Here is a 21,340-nt window from a genome sequence, read left to right as displayed (position 1 = left end):
TTTTGGAATGTGCTCTTAAGAATCTGTTTCTTTCTTTCTTTTTTAAATATATATTTTATTGATTTTTTACAAAGAGAAAGGGAGAGGGATAGAAAGTTAGAAACATCAATGAGGGAGAAACATCCATCAGCTGTCTCCTGCACGCCCCCTACTGGGGATGTACCCGCAACCAAGGTACATGCCCCTGACTGGGAATCGAACCCAGGACCCTTCCGTACGCAGGCTGACGCTCTATCCACTGAGCAACACCAGCTGGGGCAAGGATCTGTTTCTTTCATCAGTTGTTAGTATGATTCTCGCAGCACAGCTACATCCTGACCTAGAGTCGACCCCTTTAATTGGGATATGCTTTCTATGTGAGTTATTAAATTGGAGTGTGAATAAATCTGAGAGGCATCTAATTTTTAAATAATGGCAGGCTCACTTTCTAATTTTTTTGATTGCTAAAAATTGCTTCTGTTTAAGGCAGCTATATCTGAAAAGGGAACGCTAATGACTGTACAAGACACAGTGTTCTTAAGAACTCACATTAATCCAGTAATGTTTTCCTAATTTTCAAGTACTTATATCTAGTAGAGGTGAAATGCTGAACCTATTATAACTGAAAGAGAAGGAAGAAAACAAATTAGGTAGCAACTAGCTCTTAGATTTTTATAAGCTATGCATTTCATTAAGCAGATTTTTCTGGCCTCCATATCCCACTACTCTGAGCTCCTCTGGAGGTTATGGTCTTGTCAATGTCATTAAATTCCTGGCAAGAACCATTTGATAAATGATTCCAACTGAGTTTCAATTGGATATATCCAACTGAGTTGCAATTGGATAATTAAAGCAATCAATGAAAAATGAATCCTTTTACATTTTTATTCCATTTGCTTAGTGCATCTTGAAATGGGGGAAAATTAGATAGGAATTTAAAGAACAACTCATCTGCTAGGCATTGAGAAGCTGCATATAGAATGAGCAATAAGCCATTCTGTTTCCAGGCTCTGGATCCATTCTGGAAATACATTTTCTCTCAGAACCTTGTATCTTTAAGTCGTTGTAATTATCTCTAAAATTCTTTTGCTTTATTTTGCTTACTTCCCGAGTTCTCTCTTTTGTTGGATACTGTTGACACCTAGCAGGGACCTTGAAAGATGTGGAGGTGTTTGGATTCTTGAAAGAAGCTCTATGCTGCACATTTTACTGGAAAGTCATAAGAGGAACTACACATAGGAATATAAAGGTAGAGCTTTGGGATATTCAAGGATCCAAACACTTAAAGCAGGAAGGATATTTCTGCTTGAAATGCTGGGTAAAGGAACCACTCAATACCATTATTTTTTTACAAACCTACCATGTAATAGGTACCCCATCCATATCATAGCTCTATGCCTTACAAAACTGTAACTAGATATTTCCATTTTGCATATGAGAAAACAGAGTTTATTTGCCCAAAGTCACACAGAGGTGGCAATTGTATTTGAACCCAGATTTGTCTGCTCAGAGTTTAATGCGCCTCCTAGCTATTCTGCTATGCCTCCAGGGAATGTTTCAGACATCTGACCTACCCTGTTCATTAGAGTGGCCGTTAGTTAAATGAGGCTAGTCTGAACTGAGATGTGCCACAAAACACACTGTTTTTGAAGACTTACATTACCCAAAAGAGTAAAATAACTCCATAATTTTAAAATATGTATCTCAAGCAGAAATGAGATATTTGGATTTATTAAATAATATGTATTATCAAAATTATTTAATAAATTAGTTTTTGTTTTAATGCAGCTACTAGAAAGATTACACAGGTGGCTCACGTTATGTTTCTGATTCAGATTATTTAGCTCTGATTTAGATTATTTCTCTTAGGTTCCCAAAAGTAAAATTTTAGGGTTTCAAAGGGATATTTTCAGGAATTTAAATCATCAATAGTTACTCAATACTTCTTTACTGTTTTCTAAATGTAATAAACAGAAATCTTAAATTTCCTAGACAGAAAGCACTTGATATTACACTGGTTAAATGGTCATCTGGTCATCCTATAGAGGGGCTAGAGCATTCCACAATAAGCTAATTATAGTAAAGGCATAATCAGTGACAGTGATCATGTTTTGTACCTCCCAGTTCCACCAGTTCCTAGAGTCATTTCAGGCAGGGGTAAGGTTATGTATGTGTTGATCATGAATCAGAGTACATGCTACTACGTCTCTGGGTTACTTCTGATCATAATGTTCTAGAATAGTGGTGGATATGGTGATAAATGCCAACAAATAGAAATAAATGGATGCTTTTACATCCTTAAAGACTCAAAATCCCATCACTGTGGTAGGTTGTGTGTGGGCCAGTAAACTCTCCAGAGAACTGTATTTAAGATTAAAAATAACAAAGCTGTTTTCTTTCACTGTGTGCTTATGAATTACGATGTGTCCCTTAAACAATGACAAAAAGTCACCTCCTTTTCAGGCACATAAGTTAATCATGATTAAGTAAGCCTTAGTTATGAAAAGCATATTTTTCCCCCCCAAAGTATAAGGTAAGAGAAAATTTTGTTTGCAAACTGAGCTATTTAGTCTTCTGAAACTACAAAGTGCAGGTAGGTAATATAGTAAAAAGCATGATTAGTGAATGACTTCTACAGATAGAAGAGTCTAGTAAATACTGAGTAAAAAGGAAGCAAATGATATAAACTCTGCCCTAAGGGATAGAAGGGATTCCCATGCACTAGTTTATAGTGTTGAGGCCTGAAAACCAGGAAGTAGTTACATGTCAACTCACCTCCTGGTCAGAAAAAAGGTGGCTTCTTCGGCCCTATACAGTACTTAAGTGAAAAGCTTATATAAAATCATGGATGCAACTCACTCCCAATTAAGAAAGGAGCCATGGGCTCTTTGCCTTCCAGATAACCAGGCAGCCTCATTTAGCAGTCTACTGAAATAGGACGGGTCCTGTCATACTGTCTGTCATGTGGTATCACTAAATTGGGTCAGATGAAATACAAAGCAACTCTCACTTTCTGCCAAAACCCTTATATCATAGATATTGATATTCTGAAACCCAGGCCTCTCCTTGCCAGATATCACAAAGCAACTGAAGTTCTCTTAACTCTTGAGACCAGTTTGTCACAATATTCAGTCCTACATTACCTTGAACTTTTCAGAGATTCTCCAATTTTGTTCTAATGTAAAAACTGCCACACATATTTGATGAAACAACGTTACTTACTCTAGGGTGATCGGGTTACAAGTGCTGACTCAAAATAGACAGACCTTGGTTGACATTGAAAAAAATATAATTGAAATAAGGGACCACTGATTTAGTGCCCTTTGTCTAGTGTTAGTTCTGGTGTCGAGAAGATACGAGAAAAGCCTTCAGGAATAGTCACAGAGGGCTTGGTAGTCAATGGGAAACTGCTGCTGGAGAGACCAGGAGAGCAGACACTTAATAAATGTATGCTGGATGAACAAATATGCTCTGGATTCAAGGGTGCTATATACAGTTAAAAAAAAAAATTCATGCCTTTTTTGTTGTTGTTCAAAACTTTTGTTTTTTTAATATTTATATTTATGCTTTTGTCACTATTCTCACTGTGACTTAAAAAAAAAAAAAAAAAAAAAAAAAAAAGCCTGAGCCACTGTGCGGTTCTAGCCCCAATATAATCATCATCCCCTCACTCTTAGAATTCCTTTTCATTTGTCACTTGGCCTTTGTATGGTTTGTATAAAAAGAGGACCCTGGAAAATCAATACTTCCTGTGAACTTGAGAAGCTAGAAGAACAGTGCCCAAATAGGCAGGTAAAACCAACAGGGCAGCAGATATATTACAATCTCTTGGACCAAGGTATAGTTGTAGGCATGTCTAAAAGTCATGCTAATTCACCAATAGAATAAAGATTATATAGGTGGACCAGGGTGAGGTAGGACTATCCTCAGGTCTGGGTGAATTGTGGTAGGAGAGGCAGTATATAACAATCATTGATTAAACACCCAGCTAACTACTTTCCTAAAATTCTAGGTTCCAAAACACAAAGATCTAGGTTATTGACTTTATTTAACTTCTGAAAATTCAAGTCACTACGTTAGTTCTTATGGTTTAAAATGAAAGCAAATGGCTATGACAGCTGAACTGCACCAGTATACTTAAGACTTTTAAATTGAATTCTGAGTTGCTTTACCTTATAAAAATACATGTCATTATACTAAATATTCAACAAAAATTCAGGATGGGGATATTTAAAAATACATTTCCCTTGGGTCAGCACCAAAAATATCATTAGTTTTCTGTACAACTCGGGGCAAATTTTTAAGTATAGATAAGTTAAAATTTTTCTGATAAAAACCACACACTCCACAGAAACCAGTAAAGATATATCCAAACAGCTTTCAAATACATTTTGACATCAAGGTCAGGCAATTCACTTGGATATAACGAGTACCACTGAATTTTTGTAGTAAAGACTTTTGATGTCAACTTTGTCTTATCGGGGTTTTTGACATCTCATAGAAAGGAGGCACTGGTACTAAATGATTAGAATCGTTAAGACTGAGGTGAAGAATTTGTGCAACCTTCCACAATTTCAAAGAGGTAGTGATAGGTACTTGTCCTCCTGGCAATATCAAATGCAGTTTCTTCCAAGTTGTTTCTCAGACCGGGTTTGACGTAGCGGTTCATCAGGAGGAGTTCTAGGATATCTTTGTTGTCTCTGTTCCCAGCAGCAAGGTGTAAGGGGGTCAAGAGGCCTTTTGTCTGGGCATTGATATCTGCATCATGCTGAAGTAGGAAAGAAGCTACTCTAGTATTATTCCACTTACAAGCGCTGTGCAGGGGTGTCCAGCCATCCATAGTCACCGCATGAACATCTGCTCCTTGTGCAATTAGCTCACGGACAACCTCTAAGTGTCCACTGTAGGCTGCTCGGTGAAGAGGGGTGTACTCATCTTCATCTCGGGTGTTCACGTGAGTGGCCTTTTCCGAAAGTAGTCTCCGCACGGTAGACAGCTGAAAAGAAAAAGAAGATATTTAAAAAACCCAACTCAAAACAAAACAGTAAATCGAGAAAATTAAACTGTCTAGTGATTGACGTTCAATAAAAACTTGTTAGCAGGTGACTTTAAAATGAAAACAAGATTTCATTTTTGGAGGGAGAGGGTCAACGGTTTAAGAATGAACCAGTTAGTGTTAACCATAAACTGTTGATTCTAAGAATGTGATTCCCTGAATATCAAACCATATATTTATGTCCAAGACCAACTAAATGTATAAAAGCTTTAGTCCTAGATGAATAATTGTATTTAATCTTTTATATGTCACCTGTAAAGAAAACATAACAACAGGCTGACTTTTTTCTGAGGAGCAGCACACCAATGACATAACATATAAAACTTTATGAAATAAATTTCTTTATCAGAGTGTAATGGTATTAAACAGCTCAATTCCTTCTAACTAAAGCAACCTAAGACATGTTTCAAGGAAGTTTGGTCTATGGGCCTGTGGTGGAATACAGTGTGCTCTTGGGTTAAAAAGTTATGCAAAAATGCAAGGCATTTTACTTATTAGTTTATTAAGACACATGAGGGAACTTAGTAAAATTAGGTAAAAGTAGCTGCCTGGGAAGAACAGACTTTTAAAAAATATTTTATTAATTTTTTACAGAAAGGGAGAGGGATAGAGTTAAAAATATCGATGAGAGAGAAACATCAATCAGCTGCCTCCTGTATACTCCCTACTGGGGATGTGCCCACAACCAAGGTACATGCCCTTGACCAGAATCAAACCTGGGACCCTTCAGTCTGAAGGTCCATGCTCTATCCACTGAGCCAAAATGGTTAGGGCGGAAGAACAGACTTTTAATGTTAAGTCAGACTACCCTGTTTGGATGATCCTGGGCAAATTAATATTCCTGAAAATCTCAATTTATTTTAAAAAATATATATTTTATTGATATTTTACAGAGAGGAGGAAGGGAAAGAGATAGAGAGCTAGAAACGTCAATGAGAGAGAAACATCGACAAGCTGCCTCTTGCACACCCCCTACCGGGGATGTGCCCACAACCAATGTATATGCCCTTGACCGGAATTGAACCTGGGACCTTTCAGTCCACAGACCGATGCTCTACCACTGAGCCAAACCGGTTTTGGCAAAATCTCAATTTCTTACTCTGTAAAAGGGAATATTACTTATCTTTAGGGATATGAAAGGATTTAATAAAATAATAAGGCATATGGTATAGTTGGTATCCAATAAATGTTAGTTCCCATCCTCCTTTTCCTAAATAATAGTTATTTTTAGGATGATTCTAACAATATAAATGATTTAAAAATACTGATGATTGCTTGTGATCTTCATAGTTAATTATCCTTAAAGTCCCCCAAATACCTAATTTGACTTTTTGTAGCTTAACATATACTTTCATGTACATTGCCTCATTTGATCCTCAAAACCTTGCATAAAAGAGGCAGGTATTAAATGACCACTTTTACTGATAAGAAAATAGAGATTCAGAAATAGTAGGATTTTCCCAGAGTTACGGATCAAATAGAGGCTCAAGGTCAGGTCTTCTGGCTCCAAATTTTCCTGTTATATTATGGTTTCTTCCCTGTTTGTTTACCCGATTTTTTTCAGCAGCCCAAAGAAGCAATTTGCTTGGATCTTTTTCCATCTTTTTTTCTTGGAGTTGATACCACTCTTCAGTTTCTTCATCTTGTTCCTCTTCTTCATCAGAATTCCCTACCCAGAGACTTTGGGTACCAGTGGGGATAAGGTGTCCATGTGTTTCCAACAACTCAAGTTGGTTAAAGTGTTCAGAAATGTCCAAGGAATTCTCTGGGTCTGGTTGTCCATCATCATTTACTTTCTCCTTTTCCATTTTTACTACTATTCTACACACAAAGCATTTCAAATACCAGCATATAAATAATCTTTTTAGAGATGAATTATGTCTGCTTTATTTTATTCATCAATATCTGAAAAAACAAACAAAAATTATTAGGAAAAGAGCAATTGAGGTTTTATCAACATCATATATGTCTTACAAACACACCCAAATAAACCTTGTCTAAACTCTTTGGTGTTTATTGATACTCTTTATATTCACTAGATATTAGAGTTGATAGATTTCATTTGTCTATATATTTAATAACCTAATATTTCTTTTTTGTTATTGTTTGCTTCTACTAAAAAAGTGGTTATAACTGTAGAGTGGTTATAACTGTACAGTCATATCTCATTTTATTGTACTTCACTTTATTATGCTTTACATATACATATATATATTTTTTACAAATGGAAGGTAAGACCCTCCACCAGCAAAAAGATTACTATTTGCTTCAATGGGATGGTTTGGAACTAAACCCACAATATCTCTGACTTATGGGTGTATTTATTTTGAACCTATTGGTTTAGATACTGTTGTATTATGCTAAGAGTGATAAATGCTTAAAGCTTCTAAACTGTAAATAATAAAGACAGGTACATTTTAAAAATACTCACCCGAGGATATGCTTATTGATGTTGGGAAGAAAGAGAGAAGGGGAGAGGGGGAGAGAGGGAGAGAGGGAGAGAGGGAGAGAGAAAGAAAGAGAGGGAGAGAGGGAGAAAGAAACATAGCTGAGAGAGAATGGATTGGTTGCCTCCGGTACATGGCTCAACCAGGAATCGAACCTGCAACGTAGGTATGTACCCTGACAGGGGATTGAGCCTGCAACCTTTCAGCATACAGGATTATGCTCCAACTGAGACACATCGGCCAGGGCAAGCCAGACACATTTTAATAAAATACGCTCCTAGATGCTATAAGAGGACAAAAAACTTCTACTAAATAAAAACTACTTAAAAGAATCAGGAATTTAGAGACAGAATAGCCCTCAAAGGACATGTATCCCAAACTCTTCAGTGCAGACATCTTTATCATGACATCTGTAATAGTTATTCTATTTCTACTTAACTAATTTCAGGCTTGGGAAAATTCATTGCTTTAAAAGTAGTCATATTCATTGATACACAACTATAATTCTTAATTAGCTTATTGTTCTGAAACTGAATTTTGCTGTCACTCATGCCTTCATTTAACAAATATGAATAGAATGCCTGTCTCTGGGTACCAGGATTCAATCATGAACAAGATCCACATCGTAATCTCAAGAAGCTTACTGTAAAGTTGTATGTCAATTGTAATTGAAAAATACGTTTAAAAAAATACAATTTTTAGCCTCCCAACTATATTTGTTTGGATCCTTATCTTTTCAAGGCTCTTCTCTGATGTTAATTCTTTCATTAAGTCTGTCTTACTCCTCAAATTAGATCTCTCTCAAATTCTACATTTTTTTGTGTGTGCTATATAGTGTCTTATTTCACCACTAATTTCGTGTTTTGGCTTCTTAAAATATAGTAAGTTTAGGTATAGGGACTATATTTAATTTACAATCATGTGTCACTTAAATACAGCAAGAAATATTGTAGAATTAAATTTAATTAAGGGCCCATCACTTGATTTTGACTGAAATGGATTTGAGAAGTTGGAGAATTAGTCATACCCCTAAAAGACTTATTTATTTCTAATTTTACAAGTTTAAGAGTATAGAGTCCTAATGCATTAGATTTTATTAGTAGTGCAAAGAGCATTAAACTCGAGTTTAAATCTATCACTCATGTTTAGTACCTTCTCTGGGCCTGTTATTTTATTTTAAAATGTAATGATTTTAGAAAGAATTCACAGGTCTGTCCAGCTTTCAGTCTATGAGAGACATTATCAGAATTGCTTTATGTTTTTTTTTTAATATATTTTATTAATTTTACACAGAGAGGAATTGAGAGGGATAGAGAGTTAGAAACGTCAACCAGCTGCCTCTTGCACACCCCCACTGGTGATGTGCCCGCAACCAAGGTACAAGCCCTTGACCGGAATCGAACCCGGGACCCTTCGGTCCGCAGGACGACGCTCTATCCACTGAGCCAAACCGGTCTCGGCTGCTTTATGTTTTAATAGTTCTCACTTTTTTCTTCATTCTCAAACTATTCCCCGAACTTTGCAACACAAAAATGACCATACATTTAACCATGAAACAATAAACACCAGTAAATAACAAAATTAACTAGTTATCATATCAATTTAAGGACAGATCTCATGGGTCACCTCTCCTTTTTATAAAGTCTCTCTTTTTATAAATTTTGAATTTACTGCTCTGGATACAGTAAATTGCACATTAACATTTTCTTGGTGGATTTAGTCTAAACAGTTAAAGCCAGATGCACTCACTGGTTCAGGATTTTTCTTTTCCATATACTATAAACTTGACATAATACAAAACTTTAAACTTAACGAAGAAAATGAAAATATGCACCTTTTATAGGTCAAAGAAAAGCAAGTCTTAGCATTTGGATTCATCTGCAACAAAACAAAACAAAACAAAAACAAAACTCCCAAATATATTAAGAGGTACAAACTGTGCTACAGCAGATCTAAAAGAAGTTGTACAGAGTCCTTTTGAAAAAGTTAAAACTATTTCTAAGATTACTTTTCATATTTAAATGTACAGGCATTAGCCACTTTACAAATATTTACACAACCCCAAACAATCTTAACAAACACTAGCTTTTTCAGCAGCCACCAATACTTCTTCAGTGGAAAAGAAACACTAAAAAAGTATCTTTACAAACATTAAGCTTTTATTTATAATGATTTTATGTCTTACCCTAAAACATTTCATTAGGGACTTACTGCCTAAAAATTCCAGTTGATTACAATCCTATAATTGCACACAGAAAAAAAAATCTGATATGATCAATAGGTTATAATCTCAACTTTGAGTTTTCAGTTTCTGTTGTTTCACGTCATGTGGAAAATAAAAGCACAAAATGGGAAGTAAAGCTAAAATGCATATTGCACTAAGCTACCATAAAGCGTAGGGGACTTGATCTTTTCAAAATGTCTACAATGAATTGATTTTTAAAACAATTCACTAACTGCTGTTCAATACAGAGTTAGCGCTCATATTACTACAGTGCAAAAAGTACTGCTGCCCACCCCCCAAAAAAATTTTTTTTGAAAGCAATCTCGAGTACATCAAAAGCATCTGAGGCACTAATGAAATGCTAATACAGACTCGCGTATAGCTTTTATCCTGGAATCAAGGGAAGACTTAGGGCAACTGTCCTGGTTCAGGATTTAAAAAGCCAATCAGGATCCTTGGTGATATTCCACTAGGGAGAAATGGGGTGTGTTTTGTTTTGTTTTAAACAGGGCGTTTCTTAACCTAATGGACACATAAATGACAGGTGGGGCCAGAAACCCCATTTTACAGGTGAAGGAGCTGAGGTTGGAATAGATGGAAACAACTTTGCCCCTAGATTAAGAAACTTCAATAGAACCCGAAAGCCCAGATTTTCTAAATGAAAAGTTTCACTTCTTTCTGAACTGCACTAGACTACTGCTGTCAGCACAAAGCAATACGGATGTGCTAAATCCGAGGTCAAACGCTAAGGGGAAACAGCGAAAGGACTATGGTCTGAATGTTGAACCTCTGGGGATGGGAGGAAGGGGGAAGGCCACCAAGCCCCGGCCCTCCGGCACCGACTGGTCACTCCACAGGCCCGGCGTCGCTCCCCCGGCCGGCCTTGGGAACAACCGAAAGCAGAGTAACAGCTCCAGCCCCACCTAGAACCCGAGACGCGGCCGGCTGGCGGGGGTCGACAGGTGACCCGCCCCGAAGGGGCCAGGAGATCTCCGATGGCGCAAGGAGACCAGGAAGAGCCAGGAAGGGTCACCCACCTTACAGAGGGGAATTCGCCGCCGCACACCTCGCTTCCGGGGTTCGTCCCCTCGGCTGCTCAGGATTGGCTCCTATGCGGGGGCGGGGCCTCGCCGCTAGTTTCCAAGCGCCCTCACGGAGCCCGCCAGCCAATGAGAGCCGAGGAGGGCTGGAAGCGCTTACGTCATCCACGAGGTATCGCGAGAGGGAGAGGCCGGGCATCCCTCTCGCGCCCAATTCAGGTGTACGTCCAAGCAGTTCTCAGAGGCGAGTTCTGGCCGGGCTGTTGCGTTTTATTTTTTCTGCTCACGAATCGCCCTCCTTACTGGGTAAAAGACAGCCTCAGTCCCGATGGCGTGGCTTTTGGAGAGACTTTAGAGTGGGGTAATTTACTAGGAGTCGTACCCGCCTCCTGTATGTGCAGGATCTCGGGCGGAAGCCCAGCGTGGCGAGCCCACTGGGAAGAATGGGCTGGGTGGGCTGGGAAGGAGTCCTAGGGGTTCCGCGTTCTGCTTCTAAGTGTCTGGTGGCGGCGGCGTGTGGAGGCTTGGATTCCCGGCACTGGGAATCTGGACGTGGGAGAGGTGGTTCAGCTCTAGCAGCCTCTCCTCTCCTAGGCTGCCCACTGGTTCCGCTGGCACCTGGCAGCGGAGGGTACTTCTCCCGCGGACCACGTGCTTCTGTTTATTTGCACCGGCTTTATTGGTGGGGCTATTCTCTTTCCAAAACTACCCCATTCCTTTGGTGTTTGAGCCGGAAGTGGCCTCCATGATGCAGAGTAGCCTGTCCAATTCCTTGAACATTCTTGTTCGTGTGCTAAACCAGAACCACATTTTGCCCACTAACTTAACGGTTTCCCATAGTTTTAGGGAGATGGTTGATGGAATGGCAACTAGAGCTGTGCTCTTAAAAAGTACAGTAGGTGCTTAGATGAAATTGGACTCTTCCACTGTTGCTAGTCTGCTCTTTTAAAATGCGTGTTTTAAAACAATATAATTTTGTTTTTAGAATTTGGAATCGAGTTTTCTGAACCGGGGATTGCTTGGAGAGAAAACTGGTCCTAGAGGAACTGGACTGACCGTAGAAATGAGTCCTGCAGATGCCCTGTAAGCACTTGTCTTCTGGAATCTTTTTCTGTTGCTATGGTTTTTTTAAAGCCCATCAACTAAGATCACCCCAAAAGAAAACGTATTTAATAAATTAGCAGTAAGTAGCTTAACTGAGCAGAAGTGATAATCATCGTAAATAATATTTGGACTGTTTAAAAAGTCATACTAGATGTTTATTAACTGAAAGATGGGGTCTTGCAGTAGTGTGATTATGTTGCTATATTATGTAAGTTTATGTTTCTTAGGTTTGTCTTAAAATATATTCTTGAGCTTTAAATATTCTTGAGCTTTCATGGTAAAGTCTTACTAGTCAAGGCAAGTCTGTTGAAGCAAATTTTTAGATGAGTAAATTGCTCTAGTACTGAATAAATTGGAAATGATTTTGAGCAAAAAAAATAGGTAAAAGGACAAGGAACAGGAAGGTAGAAAAGCTTTAGACTTGGAGTCTTTCACCCTGGTTTTAATTTCTTAATTAATACTATGACTTTAAGCAAGTTAGCAATTGTCTAAACTTTGCCTCAGTTTCTTCATTTGTATAATTGGAATAAAAATGTCTTTCTCAGATTTATTTTGATGTTTAAGTGAGAGAATCATATGAAAGTAATTCATAAGTTGCTGTGGAAGCATTGGATAGTAACATGAGTTGAAAGTATTCAGATCTGCCTCTGTGTACATAGCAATCAGAACTGTGTGCATATCATTTTTAAACGTTCTGAAGAGAAATCTTTTCTGGAAGAATCTCTTGCACGTAAAGATTTGAAGTGTATGTGTGAGTGTGTAAAATATGTATTTTGAATTATATATACATATACATGTATATCATATATAATAAAAGCCTAATATGCAAATCATTCAAATGGTGGAACCACTGGTCGCTATGAAGCACACTGACCACCAGGGGCAGGTGCTCAATATAGGAGCTCCTCCCTGATGGTCAGGGGGTTCCCACAGGGGAAGCGCTGGTCAGCCAGAAGTTGGGCTCATGGCTGGCAAGCCCAGCATCAGTGGTGGGAGCCTCTCCCGCCTTTGTGACAGCACTAAGGAGCAGTGAGCTGAGTGGTAAGGAGCGAGGGGTACCGGAACTGCGAGAGGGCACAGGCCAGGCTGAGGGACACCACCCCTCCGCCCTGCACCCCCCTACCCATCCTACAAATTTTGTGCACTGGGACTCTAGTATATATTATGGATAAGTGAAAAATAACCTGAATTTTAAAATGGGGTTTTAATCCTATTTCACTTAGTTGTGCAATAATTAATTTCTCTGTGTTTAGTCTTCTTTTTTTTTTTATTTAAATCAATTTTTATTGTTCATATTATTACAAAGGTTCCTCATTTCTTCCCCCCTCCACCAGGTTCCCACCCCATCCTCCGCCCCCTCCCCACCCCCCATTGTCCTCATCCATAGGTGCACAGTTTATGTTCAGTCTCTTCCCGAATCCACCACTCCCCCTTTCCACAATAACTGTCAGTCCACTCCCCTCCTGTATCTCCAACTCTACTACAATCAACAGCTAATATTGTTCATCAGGTTTTTCAACCTCCTTTTGTTGTTGTTGTTGTTGTTTTTTAATTAATAAACTTTTACACTTCTAAGAATAAATTTTAAAATCTAATAATTATAAACCTTGTTTTTTCTGCCCTGGGAATTGAGAAGCAAACTTGTATACATGTAAACTTGCCCTTAGGCTATCAAAAGGTATAGCCATTCAAATGTAAATGAACACATTGTTTAAAGATAGCTGTTAGTTGGAAATGGATTACCTGTTCTGGGTGGGAAGGGCTTGTCTTCCCCTTTCTCCATTAAAATTAGGTGTTAGCTTTAAAATCTCTTTTTGGCAAGAGACCTTAAACTTTTAGAACTTCAAATTTTTCAGATAGTAAATCAGTTACTTAGCATTTTCTCAAATCAATAATACCTCCACATGCCCAAGGATACACTTCACACAAAAGACATTTCTAAATAGATCAACTAACCTCATCCAGACCCCACACAAGGCACTCACAGATCAACACCCCAGCGCTATACTAACTCAACACATCCAGATCTAAGCCTTCATCACTTGATTCAGCAGACCCTCAAGTTCCCCCAAAAGTTTCCAGCCATGTCTGAGAGGCAGCCCTGGGGCGTGGGCAGGCGAGGAGCTATCTGTTCCGGGCCTAGCCTCTGTTGCTCTGGTCTGCTCCATAACCTGCCGCTCCCGGCCTGGCTGCTGCTGCTCCGGGCCTGGCTGCTCCCGACCAAGCTGCTCTGGGCCCGGCTGCTGCTGCTGCTCTGGGCCTGGTTGCTCTCGACCCGGCTGCACTTGGCCCAGCCACTCCGGGCCTGGATGCTGCTGCTCTGGGCCTGGCTGCTCCCGACCTGGCTGCTCTGGGCCCCGGATGCTCCGGGCCCGGCCACTCCAGGCTTGGCCGCTCCCGACCTGGCTGCTGCTGCTCCGGGCCTGGCTGCTCCTGACCCGGCTGCTCCCAACCTGGCTGCTCCAGGCCAAGCCGCTTCGGGCCTGGCCGCTCCCGGCCTGGTTGCTGCTGCTCTGGGCCTGGCTGCTCCAGACCCGGCTGCTCTGGGCCCAGCTGCTCCTGACCCGGCTGCTCTGGACCCGGTTGCTCCGGGCCCGGCACTCTGGGCCTGGCCACTCCTGACCTGGCTGCTCTGCGTTTGGTTGCTGCTGCTCCGGGCTTGGCTACTCCCGACCTGGCTGCTCTGGGCCCGGCTGCTCTGGGCCCGGCCGCTCCCAGCTTGGATGCTCCGGGCTTGGCTGCTGCTGTTCTGGGCCTGCCTGCTCCCGACCTGGCTGCTCCGGGCCTGGCCGCTCCGGGCCTGGTTGCTCCGGGCCTGGCCATCCTGGGCTTGGCCGCCTCCACCCCAGGCCTGGCTGCCACTGCCCCAGGTCTGGCTGCTCCGGGCCTGGCTGCTGCTGCTCTGGTTCTGGCTGCTGCTGCTCTGGGGCCTGGCTGCTGCTGCTCCGGGCCCGGCTGCCACTGCCTTGGGCCCAGCCACTCTGGGCCTGGCCGCCGCCACTCCAACATTCTGTCCTTTTTTTTTTTTTAAACGCATTTATGTTACAGTGTTGGCTGCTGGGTTGAGTTCTGTGTTAGTCTTCGATTTTTTAAGATCTTTGTATTCTTTCTTAAGTAATTTTACTATCTTTTGCTATTACTTGATTTCTTCACATTGAAAACTTCTTCGGTTTCTTCCTCCTTGTCCTGGGAGCTCAGCAGGCTGGCCTGCAGCACTCCTTTGTTCCCCGCAGCCTCCTGCGCGGCTCCAGCCTGTTGCCAGGGTCGGCACCTCCCAGGAAGCAGCCCCTGGCCTTGGCTCCGTGGCCAGCGATCAGCGATCGAGGGCCCAGCGGCACCCCCCTCTCCCCCTAGGGGCCCCATCACCCGGCTCCTTGCTGGCGCCCGGCTGGCCGGTGTCCGGCAGCGGCTCCTGCTCCTCAATGCGTTCCTCCCAGTCTGGAGCTTTTTTCTCCTTCCTGCTTGGAGAGTCTAGCATCAGAGTCAACAGACTGTCCTCTGCGCGCAATGTGCGCGATTCTGGGGCCTCTGCCCCTCTCTGCTCCCCTGGGACTCCGCCTCACAGCCCAGTCTCCCCCTGCCTGAGCCTGGGTCCCCAGGGTCTGGCCCAGAACTGGGGCTCAGCGCTGCTGGTTCTGGGGTTCAGCCCAGTCCGGGGCTTTTATTTCCTTCCTGCTAGGGAATGCCAGGCAGGCACCCAGCCTTCTCCTCCTCTCCGGCTGCATCCTCTCCGCACGCACGTGTGCACCATGCGCAGCATGTCTCCGTACCTTAGACTTTTTCAGCTCCTCTGATTTTCCTTCTGCTTTTCTCTTTCCTTCTTGTTGTAGAATTTTCAGTCAGTCGACTACCTGTAGCTCTGGGCAATGACCACTCTACATTTTAGTTGTATTCCATTGAAATTGTTGTGTGCTGCTGCGGTTAGGTGTTTACCTGTGCAGCCTTCTTGGATCCCACTTCTCGTGTTGGCCATGTAGTCTTCTTATTTTTTTATATTATTATTATTATTATTATTATTATTATTTTTTAAGGATATTCTTGGCTTTATCTTTAAAAAAAAAAACGTGTTTTTTTTTTTTTTTTTTTTTTTTTTTTTTTTTTTTTAGAGATAGAGGGAAGGAGAGGGAGAGAGCTAGTCACAGACCTTTTAAAAATTCGTCTACATTTGTTCTGTATTGAATTAGTGGTAGGCAAAACTATGTGGCATGAAAGATCTTTTGAATACTTCAAATTCAGACTTAGTTTAAGACCAGAAAAATGATTTACTTTAAAGTGATTTACTGCTGTAATCTGCTTTATAAACTTAGGTTTTAATTTACTTGAACTTTCTTTTAATGAATTATATTGAAACATTTCTTTTTTTTAATACAGTGACGATGAAAATACATTTAAAATTTTAGTGGCAACTGACATTCATCTGGGATTTATGGAGAAAGATGCAATCAGAGGAAACGATACATTTGTCACACTTGATGAAATTTTAAGGCTTGCCCAGGAAAATAAAGTAAGTTTGCTTAATGTTTTTCAGTGTTCCCTTACTCAACAGGCTCTTTTCCCTATGCTATGTGCTCACATTGCCTGTTTAAATATCAGTATACTAAAAACCCAAAGCAGGTTTTGTGTGCTTTGTGCCCTTAATTCAAGTAGGAGTTACTTTTGAAAATAGTTGATAAAGATTTACAAATATTGATGGGGTATTTCCTGAATGCAGAAATGTCATAGTTTCTACTTTTAAAGAACATAAGGGCAACCAAATTTGAGATAAGACAAATATCCAAAAAGCTCAGATGCAAGGTCATATGTCATAAGAAAATTATGAAGAACCTTTTCTGGGAAATTAGAGGAGGAAGAGATGGTATTTAGAAGGGAAGAGCAAGATGAGTTCAATGAAGGAGGTAGCATTTAACTTGAGCTTTGATGGGTGAAGAGCACAGAGAATGTACATTTCACAGGAAGCAGGAGGAAGGACACACAGGTAAGCCAATATGATGTATGTCGGGAACAGCAGGTCTGGTCAGCTGTCTGATAGGCCATGTGTTTGTTAGAAAGCATCTTGAAAGTCCAGAAATGTGATCTGAATGGCACTAAGGAGAGCTTAAATGCCAGATTGAGGAGTTTGTACCCTATCCAGTAGAATGTCTTCTGGCAACAAGGTATAGCATGAATTGGAGATCAGTATGAGGCCTCTTTAAGGACATAGCCTGGGATGGAAAAGAGGAAGTGAATGCAAGAGATATTCCAAAGATAGCATTTGCATACTTTGATTGGTTAGTTGTAGGAAGTGGGGTTGAGGGAAAAGAGGATGACAGTGACTGAAGTGTGTTAAGATTGGGTGAATGGTGGTACCAATAATAGGAATAGGTTTTAAATAAGGAAGAGGTACTGCTTTATGTGGGAAGGTGATGAATTCTGATTTAGACCATTTGGGTTTAGAGATTCCAGTAGGATATTCAAGGAAACATTCCTACAGGCAATTGAAATATTGGTCTAGGGCCCAAGAGAGAATCCTGTTTCCTTTATTTTCCTACTCTTAGGTGTTAAAATATCTCTTTCCTTAAGCATAAGCTCCCCCTAACCCCTCTCTACTTTACCCTTTCCTTCTCTTTTTTTCTTGTTTTCCTTCCCTGCATTCCTTAAGTTTAATTGCCCCCTCCCCTCACAGCCCCAGGTTGGTACTTCCAGATGCATAGTATATTTACTTTTTGCCTTAATTCTTCCTTACACATACTTTTCTGAACCATTTAAAGTAAATTGCATGTATAACAATAGTGCACTTACCAAAACCAGGAAATTAATATTGACTCAATACCATTATGTAATTTTAAGATGTTACCACTTGTCTCATTAATGCCTGTTATACCAGTTTGGCAGGTAGGGTTGTCTCCAAGTTCCCAGCCAGGATTGCATTTGGCATTTAGTTGTCATGTGTCTTTCATCTCTTGTAGTTTGTCTTTGTTTTTCATGACTGACATTGTTGAAGAGTGCAAGCTAGTTATTTTGTAGAATAGTCCTCAGTTGGATATGCCTGACATTTACTTCGTCGTGATTATATTCACTTTTGGCCCGAATACCACAGAAGCCAGTTTTGTCCTTCTTAAGATTCCCTGGATCATAAACCACTTTCTAAAAATATTTAAAATGTTTTTCCTGCCATAGCTGGTTTGGCTCAGTGGATAGAGTGTTGGCCTGCAGCCTGAAGGGTCCCGGATTTGATTCCGGTCAAGGTGGCGTGGCCAGATTGTGGGCTCTATCACCATTAGGGGGTTTGCAGGAGGCAGCCAATCAATGATTCTTTCATCATTGATGCTTCTCTCTCTTCCTCTCCCTCTCTGAAATCAGTTAAAAAGTGTATATATATATATAAAGTTTTTCCTTCTGATACAATACACAAAATAAAATTTACCATCTTAACCATTTTTAAGTGTACACTTCAGTAGCATTAAGCAAATTCACATTATTGTACAATCAATCTCCAGATTGCCTTTCAACTTGGAAAAGTGAAACTACAACTCTCCTTTCCCCTTCCCCCTTAAAATAGTTTTTTATTTGTTTTGTTGTTTTCTTTCTTCTATGCCTTCGATTATGATTTTCTTCCTTTACTCAAATCATGTATATTTTTGAAGATCTAGCTTAAATCCCACATTTTTATTAAACTTTCTCTGACTGCTGTAGGAATGGAAAATTTTTCCCTTTCTTTCACGGTTCTTTGGCTGGTCTGATAATTACATTGACAGATTAACAGGAGAAAAACAAATTTCAAACATAAAAGTATGAGACTCCTTGGTAGTCAGGTAATCGAGGCTCACATACCATCCTGAGCCAAAAGAAGAAGGGATTAGAAGTGTGGGGCTTCAGAAGGGTGTGGGGAGGAAGCAGTCCACAGGAAGACGGGAAGAGCAAATGTTGGGTAATGCAGATAAGTCTTTCTGATACAAAGAGTTGTCTCGGTAATAGTCTCTTCCTGGTATAGGCTGTCTGTCTAAGCTCTTTCAGGCTGTTGAGGGAGGGGTAGAAATGTCTTAGCTAGGTCTTAATTGCCTTCAGCTCAAAATAATCCCCATGCCAAAATGGTGTATTTAGCTCCCACCCACTGCTAAAGTTCACAGTGATCTGTACTGCTGCGTTCTTTTGTATAATTAAAAACTTCATCAAATTTCTTCAGTCAGATTGGACACTTACTGAAAGCATCAGTGTTAGGTGTGGTTTCTCCTTCTCTCTGGTTGTTCCTCAGAATCTCATTTATTTTCATAGCATCACTGTGTAGGCAGATCCTTCCCAGACTTACTGCTCACAGAGGAATTTCCTTTCCTCAGTTAGAATTCACTGTTCTAATGGCATTTCTGCTCCTGGTTCATTTACATATCTATTCTAGTGCATGTCAGTCTGACTTATCTCTAGATGCAGAACAGTTTGTCTCTTCCATTAGATTTGAACGTTTTTTAGGATAGGGATTGTATTTTATTTATCATTGTATTCTCAGGACTGAATACAGGTTATTTATTGCACATTGTCAGTATTTAATGAGGGCAGGGCCATTAATGACTTTGTAGATTATTGTTTCTTTAGCTACCAATACCTGTAGGAACTCTAATTGTTGAATAAATTGAATGAATAAGTTGGATTGAATCGGCTATCTCTTTCATAGGTTCCATTAAAGTGCTACATTTTATCCTTGATTTGAATAATGGGGGAAAATGTGATCACTTAGGGTTGCATCAGAAAGAGATTGGTGTTGTAATTTGAAAATAGCTTGTTTGAATGTGGCCAAGAAAACTAAATTAGAATGATTCATCACCAGATTGGAAGGTGCTTTAAATGAGTAAAATAAAAAAATAAAAAATTTAAATTTCCATATGTAATGGCATCATACACACACACACACACACACACACACACACATATATATATATATATACACATACATACACACACACACACACATATACATTTACCTTTCACCCATGGAAATATTTCGTCTATAAAACATACTAATTTTAACACTTTTCTGTTGACTAGGTGGACTTTATTTTGTTAGGTGGTGATCTTTTTCATGAAAATAAGCCCTCAAGAAAAACATTACATACCTGCTTGGAGAAATTAAGAAAATATTGCATGGGTGATCGTCCTGTACAGTTTGAAATCATCAGTGATCAGTCAGTCAACTTTGGTTTTAGTAAGTAAGTATATTTATGTGCTTACGTGAAGTTTCCTATGTAGAGTATTTTCGTTAAAAGACACAAACACATTAACATCGAGCCATTTCACCTTTATTATAGCCTATTTTCATAGTAAATGTTGTTCTTTGAATTTTCTATGCATTGTTATATTAATTTGTAATTCCCTAATTGTGGGACTGATATCTTTTTGAAATTTTATTGTACATTTGGGTATCCTTTTCTGTTCATTTCCTTTGCTCATTTTCTAAATTGGGATTTTAAAATATATAAATATAAAAAAATATAAAATATAAAAATATATATTTTATTGATTTTTTTTTATAGAGAGGAATGGAGAGGGATAGATAGTTAGAAACATCGATGAGAGAGAAACATTGATCAGCTGCCTCCTGCACACCCCCTACTAGGGATGTGCCTGCAACCAAGGTACATGCCCTTGACCAGAATCAAATCTGGACCTTTCAGTCTGCAGGCCAGTGCTCTATCCACTGAGCCGAACCTGTTTCAGCTAAATTGGGATTTTTGCCTAATGTTACTGACTTTGATGAAGCTATGTATACTTAGTATTTTCCCCCAATCAGTGGATTACCTTTTGACTTTGTTTATGGTGCCTTTTGTTGATTGAGATATTTAATTTTGATGTAGTCAAATATATTATTGTGTTTTGTGTTGTTTTTAAGATTTGTGCTTTTGGGACTTATTTTTGATATCCACCTCTAAGAACCCTATGTCATAAAGGTACTCATGTTTTTTCCTAAACATTGTATTAAGATACCACATTGCATTTACTTGAAATGTTCTGTTAGTTTTCTTCAGCCTGTACCAGTTTCTCCATCTTTCCTTGTCTTTTATAATCCTGAAACTTAAAAATATATATATATATATTTGTATTGATTTCAGAGAGGAAGAGGGAGGGAAACATTAGTGATGAGAGAGAATCATTGATCAGTTGCCTCCTGCACTGGGGATCGAGCCCACAACCGGGCATGTGCCCTTGACCGGACCCAGGACCTTTCATTCTGCAGCTGACACTCTGTCCACTGAGCCAAACCAGCTAGGGCTTGATCCTGACACTTTAAAGTGTACTGGTTATATATTTTATAGAATGCCCCTCAGTTTGGCTTTTTCTCATGATTACACTAGAATTATGTGGGGTTTTTTTTGAAGAATATTCCCCACAGAAGTGAAGTGCCATTCTCATAGCATATCAGGAGTACATGCTATCAACATAGCTTATCACTGGTGAGGTTAATCCTGATCATCTGGTAAATGTGGTATATACCAGGTTTCTCTGCTATCAAGTTCCTTTTTTC

At 39.9% G+C, this 21,340-nt stretch overlaps 2 protein-coding genes across 5 annotated transcripts in view; one reads left to right on the top strand and one right to left on the bottom strand.

The window, feature by feature from the left end:
• Positions 1–2,503: 2,503 nt before the first annotated feature.
• ANKRD49 (ankyrin repeat domain 49) lies at positions 2,504–10,873 on the bottom strand. Of its 2 annotated transcripts, none has more exons than XM_036426262.2 (3): positions 10,744–10,873; positions 6,586–6,940; positions 2,504–4,975 (listed from the first exon to the last, which is right to left on the bottom strand). In XM_036426262.2, exons 2-3 carry the CDS (start codon positions 6,841–6,843, stop codon positions 4,514–4,516), a joined length of 720 nt encoding a protein of 239 aa, XP_036282155.1. In that variant the 5' UTR covers positions 6,844–6,940; positions 10,744–10,873; the 3' UTR covers positions 2,504–4,513. The 2 variants fall into 2 exon arrangements, with proteins under 2 accessions (XP_036282155.1, XP_036282157.1); XM_036426264.2 differs by lacking the exon at positions 10,744–10,873 and adding an exon at positions 10,630–10,652.
• Positions 10,874–10,875: 2 nt separating this feature from the next.
• The window catches only part of MRE11 (MRE11 homolog, double strand break repair nuclease), a 58,971-nt gene continuing 48,506 nt past the window's right edge, over positions 10,876–21,340 (top strand). For 2 of the 3 annotated variants that reach the window (XM_036426260.2, XM_036426256.2), the window contains exons 1-4: positions 10,876–11,052; positions 11,732–11,829; positions 16,222–16,354; positions 19,867–20,027. In XM_036426260.2, coding sequence (XP_036282153.2) covers positions 10,876–11,052; positions 11,732–11,829; positions 16,222–16,354; positions 19,867–20,027 — 569 coding nt within the window. Of the gene's footprint in view, positions 11,053–11,731; positions 11,830–11,910; positions 11,930–16,221; positions 16,355–19,866; positions 20,028–21,340 lie in introns of those variants that run through there. The other variant, XM_036426258.2, reaches the window with a different exon arrangement.

The sequence above is a fragment of the Pipistrellus kuhlii genome, unplaced genomic scaffold (assembly GCF_014108245.1).
Source record: "Pipistrellus kuhlii isolate mPipKuh1 unplaced genomic scaffold, mPipKuh1.p scaffold_m20_p_9, whole genome shotgun sequence".
Classification (NCBI taxonomy): domain Eukaryota; kingdom Metazoa; phylum Chordata; class Mammalia; order Chiroptera; family Vespertilionidae; genus Pipistrellus; species Pipistrellus kuhlii.
The sequence above is the reverse complement of the archived record's forward strand: the minus strand, read 5'-3'. Positions and strand labels throughout refer to the sequence as shown.

Coding starts and splice junctions, on each gene's coding strand:
- ANKRD49 (XM_036426262.2), bottom strand. CDS start 6,843: ATGGAAAAGGAGAAAGTAAATGATGATGGACAACCAGACCCAGAGAAT. Junction 4,976..6,585: donor GGGCTGCTGAAAAAAATCGG/GTAAACAAACAG, acceptor TTTTCTTTTCAG/CTGTCTACCGTGCGGAGACT.